Below are 12,146 nucleotides of genomic sequence, written 5' to 3'. Positions count from 1 at the left end.
CCCAGATGGAGCTCCAGGCTGGCCTGGCCCAGCCCAGCTGTTGCAGCCATTCAGAGAGTGAACCAGAAGATGGAAGTTCTCTCTCTCTCTCACTATATATCACTATTCATTGTTGGGAGCACTGCACGAGTGCCCTGCTCTAAAATAATGACTGGTTCAAGGCAAGGAGGCAGCAGAAAGACAGGAGGTCACAGGTGAGGCGGATCTGCCTCCTTTCCAGGGCCTGGCCAGTCAGGTAGCACCCAGTGGACCCACGGGAATGCAAGTGATGGGAGTGAGAGCTGAAATTGCTATGGCAATAAGTATAGTTATTGTTATTTTATAGGCTAGCCTGTTTTGCAATTTTTTGGAGCATAGAAAATGTAGCTGTTTCAGCCGCTTTTATAATTTTTAGCTAGAGGAATTAAGGATGCTTTTATTAAAGAAAAATGTTTTTGATTATTGTTTTATTTATGGGGTTGCAGGGTCTATAGTTGTAGAGGGATTTAATATTTGTAATTTTTGTTTTTAGAATTATATTTTTTCCCTTGTAAACTATTTTCCCATCGAATAATGGGCAAGTTGTAAAAATAGAAATGTGGTAGGAATGTACTACTGATTAGCAGGTAATCGCATGTGCCTTGGCCTTGGAGTCCTGGCTGCCGCTCCATGGCTACTGTTGAAGAATGAATAATGGCTTGCTTTGAAGAATATGAATACAGTGTTTTAAAGAATTATCTCTGGGGACACCTGCTTAGCCCTGAAGTGCAGACGGAATGACCGAATGTCTGTACATGCCCCCTTAGTCTTGAAGTAAAAAAATAGAACAATTAGTTGCTTGTGCAGAAGCTTGTGAGGTTTTGAGTAAATAAAAAGGACAGCTTTTTCTTGGGCTGTGGTGAGAACGCATCAAGTGTCAGTGTCTGTGTCTTTCTTTATCGCCGACTCCATGCACCCTTCCCGAGCTCCGAACTCTCGGCTGGAGCTGGACTCCGGCAAGTGGCGCCTAACGTGAGGGCTCGATGAAGGTAGGTCTTTTCTTTCTTTCTGTTTGCGGCGTGGATAGGACTTCACCCAGGGTGCTGCAGACCCCCTGACAGAAGGTCAGGTTAGGAGGGGTGAATAGTCAGAACATTTCTTGAGAAGTTTTGTACCCTCTGTTGCTAAAGAGTAAAAATGGGACAGAGTGCATCCAGCGACAGAAGCCTGTACGCTGATATTATTAAGCATACTTTACAAAAGAAAGGCATTAAGGTTAGTAAAAAAGAGCTTTCAGGATTTTTGCAGTTTATACGGACAATTAGTCCTTGGTTCCCGGAGGAAGGAACTTTAGATTTACAGACATGGGATCAGGTAGGGAATGACATAAAGAGGTGGTATCACAGCCACGGGGGGGCTGACATGCTTTCCTCAGCCTATGCTATTTGGACAATATTGAGACAGACACTGGATACGGGGACAGATGCTTATGCCCCGTCCCCTCGGGAACACACTCCCTTGATTAACCGTAAAAAGGAAGGCTCAGGCTCTACTTATGGCTCTATGGAAAGTGTCTGTCCTGAAGATAAGGTAAATTATTCTAAAAATGACCAGGAAGGCTTAACAGGTGAAGAAGAAGATCTTTCAAAACCAGAGACACTTAGATCAGAAGTTAAGGATTGTGAAGAAGGGCAAACAGTTGAGTTACGCGATAGATGGTCGCTTGCTGTTGATGAGAAGCCTCCAAGATATTCGGCTAAGCAGTGTGAGCCCTTGCCAGCTAGACCAGACCCAGCGAAGATTGGCTTTAGAGGAGCAATACAGCAGGCACATAAGGAGGGTGATTTTTTCTGTTTTCCTGTTGTCTATGAATGGGAAGAACCTGAATGGGAACCGTTGCCTTATAAGCTTCTTAAAGAATTAAAGCATGCTGTCTCTGACTACGGGCCAAACTCCCCGTACACTATGGCAATGGTGGAAGGACTAGCAGCAAAGTGGATGACTCCGTATGATTGGTTTCAGGTTGCTAAGGCTTGCCTCACTGGAGGAAACTTTCTTTTGTGGAAAATGGAATATGAGGAATCAGCTAAGGCAGAAGTAAAGTCTCATGGACCTGTGAGGCGTGGCAAGTTTCTTACGTTAGACATGCTTCTAGGACAGGGTACTCATCTTGGCATTTCAGAACAGCTTAATCTACCTAAGGAGACATTACAGCTTATCTCCTCCCTGGCATTGGGAGCATGGAAACGCCTGCCGTCTCCAGATCAGAAGTCCTCGGGTTTTGTAAATGTTAAGCAGAAGCCTGAGGAGCCTTTTGAAGATTTTGTAGCTCGACTCACCGAAGCAGTGAGCCGGACAGTAATTAACAATACAGCTACAGATCTCATAGTTAAACAGCTATCTTTTGAAAATGCTACTCCAATTTGTCAAACCTTAATTCAGCCAGTGAGAAGGACAGGAGTCTTGTCAGATTATGTTCGAGCTTGTGCTGAGGTAACTCCATCTTACATGCAAGGGTTAACTATTGCTGCAGCTCTTCAAGGTCAAACCGCTATTCAGACTTTAAAGAACATAAGAGGTAATCAAGGAAGTCAAAAAAGAAACAATTGTTATTGCTGTGGTGAAGTAGGGCATTTCAGCCACAGCTGTCCCACTAAAAATTTGTCTCAAAATTTCAGACAGGAAAAAATTTGTGTGGACACTTCTAAACCCAATTTAAATATTCCTCGCACCGTCTGTCCACGGTGTGAGAAGGGATTTCATTGGCAGAAGGCTTGTCAGTCTAAATTCCACAAGAATGGGACAGTTCTATTGCCTCGAAGTCAACGTAAATTGAGTAATCAGCCTGTACAGGGTCAGAAGCAGGGAAATGGGAGGCAGGCACAGTCCCATGACCCCAAAAATAAGAAGACATGTATGAATATTGGCTCTAAAGTGTACAAAACTAAATTGATGGCTGCTACTTTAAGCACTGAGTTAAAGCAAAATAGGCATAAATGTTATAATTGTGGCAAATTGGGACATATGTGGAAAGATTGTAGGAAAGAAAATACCCAAAAATCTGGTAAACAAGTTATGGGTTATCTAAAGGCCTGCCACAACATAAGGACTTTGAAACATCCTGCCCACCTGGCAGGGCTTGAAACCTTTGCTATGCAAAAGCGAATGAATGCTAAATGTTTTAATTCTGATAAACTCAAATACCTTCAAAAGCAATGCCAAGCATCTCTTTTAGCTAGAAAATATGGCAATAATACTGCTAAGGATCACTGCCCTAAAATGTGTCCTAAATGTCACAGAGCCATACATTGGGCAAAAGTATGTAAATGTAAATCTAAAATTGATTGTGATGGCCAGCGCCTGTGGTCAGGAAACTCCTGGCGGGGCCAGTCCCAGTTCCTGAACAATCAGAGGTGTGCAAAGCACCAATATCCAATCCAAGCTATGCCTATAGAAGAGTAACAGACTTAAAACCTGATACTGATAATTAAAAGTTGGTATCTTCCTTGGCAATGAATTATATTACCTATTGTTCATACTCCAACTGGATGCTTGTGACAACAAGGGCCTTTAGAGTGGCTACATCTTCTTCCATGAATAAAAAGGTTATTACTTCTTATTGTGCTTTGTTCTCCATTTTAATTATAAAAAGATTTCATAGCAATAAACAGCTTTTTTGGTAAGGATGTAAATAATAATTTTTCCTCATAGCTTTAAACAGCTTACTTATTTAATATCCAAGGATGAGATAAGACAAATAGCACTATTAGCCCTTGTGGGTATAGGAGATTAAATTAAACTGGGCCCATAGAAGAATACTTAACTTCTTGTACTTCATAAACAATATCTATGCAAAATTAACACCCTTTTTAACTCTGTTAAATTTTTATCTTGAATTTTCGAATTTTATGAATATAACTCTCAAGGTATTATTTGAGGCATTGCTTTAAAAGTGTAACATTTACCCCAATATGAACTGGTATAAAAGTAACATCTAATTCACTATTAAAATTTTTCCAGGTATGGGATGCACCATGTACTTTTATCTGCTATTATAAAGAATAAATTCAAGTATACAAATGTGTTCTTGATGAAAAAGTTTGTAGAGGAAAGTTCTTGGATGAAAAAAAAGGGCATGACTTGTGAAATATTCTGTCCTATAGGAGAATGGCTATGTTAGACTGCAGCACTGAAGAGGACAAAATATTGACAGGATAAAGTTTGTTGAAGAAGGGATAGGATAGCCATGAAGGTTGTGCAAGGAATACATCCTGTATGATTTATATTCAATATAATTAATCATATTCTCTACACACTGTTTGCAGCATTTTCTAAAATATTCATCCTTGATGCATGGAATCTGATCATCTGTTATAGCAACAAAGTTTTAAAATCACATGTTATTATAACATCTTCTCATAAATATTTTTATCTACCTAATGATTAAATTTTTCTAGTTAGCTCCAGCGAACTCCAGACCTGACTTTGCTGAAGTGTCTCAGAATATGATAGGATTCTATATCGAGGTATCAAGGTGATATTTGTATTTTCTGCCTTACAGTATGTTCATATTGCTTAAGATTGATAAAAGTTATGTATTTATTTTATAGGTACTTAAGTGATCACTTAATGCCAATAATTGAACCTAATCTATATTGTGTTATATAAAGAGATCTTATTTTAACTAGATATTATAAGCCCTGGCATCTAAATAATTCAGAAATTTCATTTCATAGATACAATAACTGAGTAGGCTTTTGGATTGTATTAAATATGTTGTCAGATGCCAAGTAGAGCAAAATTTTATCATATCAAAATACTATTACAGAAAAAATTTTTTTCACAGAAGTTTAATTCAAATTTCTGTATTTCCAAAAGTTCTAGGACAGGGAATGCTTCACAACAATGTAAAGCAGGCCAAAAAGCAAGAAAAGGGTAAATGTTTATAGTTTTGTAAATATGTCCAGGTTGTTAACTGCATATCTTTTAAGCTAATTTATAATGCTAGAATAATTGAATTAGGATCTTCAGTAATGACCAAATTTTTCTTGCAAGGTTTCTATTCAGACTGAATTATCATTGTAGAGTTTTTACTTACTAAATATTAATGAGTATTGCTATCACCAAGCTGGGTTTGGAAAGACTCTTTATAAATCTTAAATTTATCTGACATGATCTCTCATACACGTTATAACATTTTAGAGGCCTCAGTCAGAGGATAGTGGCCATCCTGTGTTTTAGAGCCTGGCTCGGTAGTCTGGGGTGGCCACCGTGATGATTAACACGGCCCCACTGCCAGTCCTGGCTTCCTGGCTCACAGGATCTACACTGACCTCTGCCAATAAACAGGTATCTCATCATCCAAATTTGCTTGTTTTGAGTACTCATCTGGGACTCAAGAGGGTTGGATATAACATGACTTCTTGAGTCAGGGTCCATACAAGACATCGTTATGGCCCGTTAGATTTTTAAAATTGAGTGAGTGTGGTGGCCACCTATGTCTGTCTTTCTGTACGTCTTTTGTCAAAATTGTTTGAAATTTTACTTATAGTCCTCTATAGTATGTAAAAAAATGTGTGTGTGTGTATGTGTGTGTGTGTTTGCTGTTTGGCTTCAATGTTCCTTGATATCACATGAAATATAGATATACAATAGATCTTAGTTTTATGCTGGTTTTTTTGCAGCTAGAGTTTTTATAAAAAAATTTTTTTTAGTTGTTATCATATTATTTGTGTTTACCGGTTAGGAAATGCTATACTTTTATTTGATTTTTGAAGTTTTTGTTACAGAAATATTATTTGAAAAAGCAGATGTACATGACTGAGATATTCCCTTGTCATCTTGGTAAGATCTTAATCATAATCCATTTTGTATTCTCCTCTATCTATACTTGTAAACCATCTGAACAACCATGGCAAACTCATGTTGCTACAAAAACAGTCATCTTCCGATGTTTGAGCTCCATGATTCGAGCCACTCGCAGAGAACTGCGCATCCTTCTACTCAATAATATAAAAAGGGGAGATGCTGGGGTCTGTGCAGTAGGTGTGGATGACACAAAGGTGTGAAGAAAACAGCTCCCCTGTGTGGCAAGGCCTGGTGAAAATCTCTCTCACCACCTTAGAAGAGGGCCTCCTTAATGTGCCACAGTGGGAACACTTGGGAGAAGACTTAAGGAGAGCCAATAACCAATGGCCTCTTCCCCTGGGGACAGGATAGCTCAATTGCTGATCTTACCCCGCTGCCATGGTTTATTTTCAGTTTAAAAGCCTTCAGAATGTCCCACTTGGTTTCTGATCATGGTAACAAAAGCACCATAGAGTTTTATCTTTTTGTTAATAATGCTGGTTAGGTAGGGATTCACTTAACTTGTGGAACAGATTGCTCTTTTTCAGAAAATTGGAATACAACCGAGCACCCGCTGGCTGTAGTGATGTGCGTGCCCACCTATTTCCCAGACCAACGGCGGTTAAAGAAGACCTGTCAGTCCTCCTGTGACCAAAGCACGACTTCAGGGTTACCGCTGCCACTGTGACAGCAATAGCTACAGCTGCCGCTACTGACGCCATGGCCATTGTGGCCCTAGTGACTGCTGTATTGGCGACTATGACTAAGCAGCCCTCTGTGGTTCTTCAGACACAGGAGCAGTTTAACCAACATGTTTGGACTGACTTGCTAATTATGAACTGATGAGTGAACTTGATCTAAGAACAGGTGGACGTGTTATCTGAGGACCTCTCAGTTTCCAATTTGCAGCTAATTTATGGAGAAGCTTTTTGGTTTATTTGTATGGGACTTGAAATGTTCTGTTTGATAATTTATACACTGACTGCTTGGGAAAGATTGTAACCATCTATGCCACCCGGGTGTACAATCTGTGGTCCGCTGGGGCAGACACTGACTTGGGTTTCTGTCCCTTGGAGGGTTATTGTGCCTCGTGATCTTCCTGCATGTCTGGTTCATGTGCCTGAGACATCGGCAAGATAATGCCATTATGTGACAGGACCTGATGGCCCTGGGAGCAGGGGCTTCCCCCCAGGTATGGTTAAGCATACTAGACTGGTAGTCAAAGACGGGTAAGTATCCGATAAGGCTTTACCAACCTAAGACAGGCGCCGCGTTCACAGCTACGCGATTAGCCCATGACGGGTAAGGAGAGCCCTAACTCGGAACACCTAAGACAGGCACGGTCTCTTGCTTATTAAAACAAAAAGGGGGAGATGTTGGGAGCACTGCACGAGTGCCCTGCTCTAAAATAATGACTGGTTCAAGGCAAGGAGGCAGCAGGAAGACAGGAGGTCACAGGTGAGGCGGATCTGCCTCCTTTCCAGGGCCTGGCCAGTCAGGTAGCACCCAGTGGACCCACGGGAATGCAAGTGATGGGAGTGAGAGCTGAAATTGCTATGGCAATAAGTATAGTTATTGTTATTTTATAGGCTAGCCTGTTTTGCAATTTTTTGGAGCATAGAAAATGTAGCTGTTTCAGCCGCTTTTATAATTTTTAGCTAGAGGAATTAAGGATGCTTTTATTAAAGAAAAATGTTTTTGATTATTGTTTTATTTATGGGGTTGCAGGGTCTATAGTTGTAGAGGGATTTAATATTTGTAATTTTTGTTTTTAGAATTATATTTTTTCCCTTGTAAACTATTTTCCCATCGAATAATGGGCAAGTTGTAAAAATAGAAATGTGGTAGGAATGTACTACTGATTAGCAGGTAATCGCATGTGCCTTGGCCTTGGAGTCCTGGCTGCCGCTCCATGGCTACTGTTGAAGAATGAATAATGGCTTGCTTTGAAGAATATGAATACAGTGTTTTAAAGAATTATCTCTGGGGACACCTGCTTAGCCCTGAAGTGCAGACGGAATGACCGAATGTCTGTACATGCCCCCTTAGTCTTGAAGTAAAAAAATAGAACAATTAGTTGCTTGTGCAGAAGCTTGTGAGGTTTTGAGTAAATAAAAAGGACAGCTTTTTCTTGGGCTGTGGTGAGAACGCATCAAGTGTCAGTGTCTGTGTCTTTCTTTATCGCCGACTCCATGCACCCTTCCCGAGCTCCGAACTCTCGGCTGGAGCTGGACTCCGGCAATTCATTTCAAGTAAATAAATATTTTTAAGGGGGGCCCACAGAGCACCTTGCTCTGTGGCTCCGGCAGATCTCTGCCGGCTCCTCCCAGCATCAGCTGGGCATGAGGCCGCTGGGACTGGGACATTGCTTTCCATCTTCATAGTTCACTCCTATGGCAGTTTCTTTGTATCTCCCCAGAAACAAGCAGTGGCTCCATCTTCCTCCTGGGAACATCATGTTCTCCCAGCCCACTGCAGGTCTGGGGGACCTCACAGGGATGACATGCCGAAGTGTGAGGGACACAGAGAGCTGTTGAAGTGCCATGGCCATGAGCACTCTTGTCCACACCCACACACAGGACAATCCCGACACCTTCCTCAGCCTCCTGGGATGTCCTACAGCTCGCTTGTCCTCTACACAGTCCTGTCCCTGGAGCCCAGGTGCCCAGGGAGCCACGGGACTTAGAAGGCAGGGCATGCCCTCTCTCCTTGACTTTATGGCTTCCCCCTTCTGTCCTTTTTCCGTTTATTTGCCAACAATCCCTCCATTAATTTCAAAGGCACCTTTTTAGTTTCTCTTCTTATTATTTTAATTTGTTTACTGTTTTAGAAAGGCAGACACAAACTAAGACCTCCAACCCACTGGCTCACTTCCCAGATGCTGCAACAATCAGGATTGGGCCGATCCAGAAACCAGGAGCCAGAACTCCACTGGGTCTCCCAGCAGCTGCAGGGACCTGAGCGCAGAGCTGTCCTGCACTGCCTCCCAAGGTATGAACAGAGCCAGGTGTGAGCAGAGCCAGCTGGGCAGTGGAGCCAGGTGTGAGCAGAGCTGGGTGGGCAGTAGAGCTGGGTGAGTGGACCTGGGTGAGCAGTGAGGCCGGGTATGAATGGAGCCAGGTGGGAAGTGGGGCCAGGTGGCTAGTGAAGCCGGGTGGGCAGTGGAGCCGGTGGGCAGCAGAGATGGGTGGGCAGTGGAGCCGGGTGTCAGTGGAGCCAGGTGGTCAGTGGAACCAGGTGGTGTCCCGTGCAAGGTGGTCCCCCTCCCCTTGCAGCCCCACTCCAGATTGAAGCTAGCAGTCCAAACCTTGTATGATGAAGGACCATGAAAACCCAGCCGAAAAGCCCCAAATAGCAGACCCGGAGAGGGGGTTGTCCCAAACCCATGGGAGAGAAATGCCAGCCTCACAGAGGTGGCCTAAGTGCTACCTGCAGATGGAGGTAGTACGGGATGCAGGTGACTCAGGGCACTGGTGTGGGGCAATGGGAAGGTGGGGAAGGGTCGCCAGGAGGAGGGAGGCCACTGCTGTGCCCGGGATTGGGGACAGGGTGGGGGCTGGGAGGATGGCGAGGAAGGGGCGGGAAACGAGGGGCTGCGCCTCCTGCGCGCTGGCCTCTCTCCTCCCTCTGCGTCTCCCGGGGCTGCGCGTTCATTCTGCCCGCCCCATCCTAGGGCGGAGGCCTAGCGCAAAGCCCTGGCCCCCCCGGCTCAGCCCTCCGCTTACCGCCAGAAAACGGCCCCTGGAGCTACCGCGGCGGGTAAGGCCTTGGTTGTGGGATCTGGGCGGGCGGCGGGGAGTGGGGGCACGCACAGTCCGCACGGAGAGACGCAGTGGCGGTGTGGATCGCCGCATCCTGAGCCCGACCCGACCTGGAGAGAGGAGTGTGGGGCGGGAGGAAGGGACCATTCCAGGGTCTGGCCTACACTGCAAGGTACCCACGGTGTTCCCAGCCGGGACCTCTGTGCACCGGCGCAGCCTGAACTCAGCTCTGGCCCCGCGCCCAGCGCGCGCCGTCCTGGCGTCTGCCCGCAGGCTCCGAACCAGAGAGCCGGGCACTCGGCCCCTTCTCCAGACAGAGCGCGTTTCCCGGACACCCGTGCCGACTATGACTGCCGCCTCTCGAACTCTCGTGTGTGAAGCCCAGGTGCTGGGCCCCAGCCCCGATCCAGTACCCCCTCTCCAGGCTTTAAGTCCCGGATCCTGGGGGGGGGGGGGGGGGTTAAAAATCCCCTCCCCCCAGGCCTCCCTCTGGCTGTCCTTACCCCACAAGAGTTCAGGTTCCATGTACCCTAATCTGAGCCCCCTCCCGGCTCCACTCCATTCCACTGGAGCTGAAGCCCCTGCCTGCTCTCCCCGCAGGTTTCACTGCCCCAGGATGAACTGGACGGCTGCGACCTGCTGGGCCCTGCTACTGGCCGCGGCGTTCCTGTGTGACAGCGGCGCGGCCAAGGGCGGCCGGGGCGGAGCACGGGGCAGCGCCCGGGGAGGGCTCCGCGGGAGCGCGCGCGGGGCCTCGAGGGTGCGCGTGCGGCCAGCGCCCCGCTACGGCTCCTCCCTGCGCGTGGCGGCGGCGGGGGCGGCGGCTGGGGCTGCAGCTGGAGCGGCCGCCGGTTTGGCCACGGGGCCCGGCTGGAGGCGCGTGGTGGGACCCGGGGACCACAGTCACGATGATGAGAACGCAGCGCCCGATGGCAATGGAACCGGCGTCTACAGCTACTGGACCTGGACTTCTGGCACTGGGCCCTCCCACGACTCGCACCTCTGCCTGCTGCTTGGGGGGACCCTTGCCCTGAGGCTGCAGGGGCCCTAGGTTCAGATCCACCCTATCCCACGCATCCCACAGGCCCTTCGGCCCACCACAGAGGCCCAGGGCGCTGAGCACCTAACCCCTCCATTCCCCACAGCCTTAAGAATCCAGAGGACTGGTTGCCCACCCTCTTGCCCAAGACCATCCCAAACCACCCCTTGCACCCACCCTGGGCCAATGGCCTCCCAGATCCAAGATGTTAGGGCCCAGCAAGTGACTGAGGCTCTGCCCTGAGCCCAGATTCCCAGAAGCCCCTGCCCCCTGGACCACCCTGAGCAGAGATGGTGGACTATGCACCAGCCACTGGGCAAAGGCTACCTCCCACCAGGGTGGTGGTTCCTGAGGCCTGGGGCCCAGCAGGAGCTCAGGAGGAAGTGAGACAGGGAGAGGGCTCCTGGGAGTGGACCCGTCAGAGGCTGCCCAAGTGGAACTCAGGACTGGTAAGAGGGAACCCACCCAGGTAAGCCAGTCTGCCCCCTGTTCTGGCCTCCCCAGCCAAGCCTGCCCTCTGTCAGGCATGGTTGGGCCCCAGGAGCACCTTCTCTAAGGTCACTTCCCCTGGGTAAACTCACCTATGCTTGGGCAGCCACTGCCAACCCAAAGAGCCTCCCTGGGCACAGTGCAGGCCTGAGGCTCCGAAGTTTCCAGTGCAGCCCCTTCCTGAGGGCCAAGGACCAGCCACTGGACAAATGGACCAGCCACAGTCACCTGCAGGCCCACGGCAGCACGTGTACCTGAGTGGCACAGGCTGAGCTCCCTCCACTGCCAGCAGACGCTGACCATTCAGAGATGCACTGAGCCAGGCCCAATGCCCCGCACAGCTTCCCAGACTGACAAGGAGGGCCTTCACGTTCAGCTCCTGTCCCTCGGCAGGTCAAGCCACACCCCCAACCTGTATCTCCCCTGGTGCTGAGGCTCCTCCTGGACCAAGGTCAAGGATCCTTTGAAGTCAAGTTGGATGGCAGCATCTCCCCTGCAGCAACTCGACCATGTCCTCGGGTACCAGGACACAGAGCTACAGGACACAGCTCCCTGAGGCCCTCTGCCTGCAAGACCAGCCCCGGGGGCAGAAGGAAGAAACAGCCAGGTGGGGAGGGGGCTGTTTCTAAGACCCACTTCTGCACTCAGACCTCCCCAGAAGATAGGCCCCAGCAAGTGCTATCAGAAGGTTCCAGGTGTATTGGCAACACTGCTCCTCAAAGCCGGGTCTGCACCAACCTGAATCTAACTCCTGGCATGAACGGGCCCCTCGCTTCCCCCCACTGCCAATGACCTCAGAACAGGCTGGAGGTGGCCGTAGGGGACAGCCAAGAAGCAGGCAGCTGCTGGACAGATGAGGCCGAAACCCCAGCATCACCTCTTTGGTCACCCTGAGCCCATCCTGCCCCCTACCTGGCATGCAGGTGAGTGGGCTCCCTGGACCCCGCACTGGCAGGCACACCCCTGTCCACTAGATCAGGGTCCCCATCCTACAATCCACAAGGTGCTTGCAGGCCTGCAGCCTCTTGCTGCCCATGCTCCTCCCCTCTGCA

General features: G+C 48.0%; 1 protein-coding gene across 1 annotated transcript; it reads left to right on the top strand.

The window, feature by feature from the left end:
• The first annotated feature begins 9,724 nt into the window (after positions 1-9,724).
• Positions 9,725-11,434, top strand: SPRN (shadow of prion protein). Its single transcript, XM_058671486.1, has 2 exons — positions 9,725-9,951; positions 10,167-11,434. Exon 2 carries the CDS (start codon positions 10,183-10,185, stop codon positions 10,615-10,617), a length of 435 nt encoding a protein of 144 aa, XP_058527469.1. The 5' UTR covers positions 9,725-9,951; positions 10,167-10,182; the 3' UTR covers positions 10,618-11,434.
• Positions 11,435-12,146: the final 712 nt, after the last annotated feature.

Source organism: Ochotona princeps, chromosome 13, assembly GCF_030435755.1.
Source record: "Ochotona princeps isolate mOchPri1 chromosome 13, mOchPri1.hap1, whole genome shotgun sequence".
Classification (NCBI taxonomy): Eukaryota; Metazoa; Chordata; class Mammalia; order Lagomorpha; family Ochotonidae; genus Ochotona; species Ochotona princeps.
Note: the sequence above shows the minus strand (reverse complement) of the source record. Positions and strands in the feature narration are given on the sequence as shown.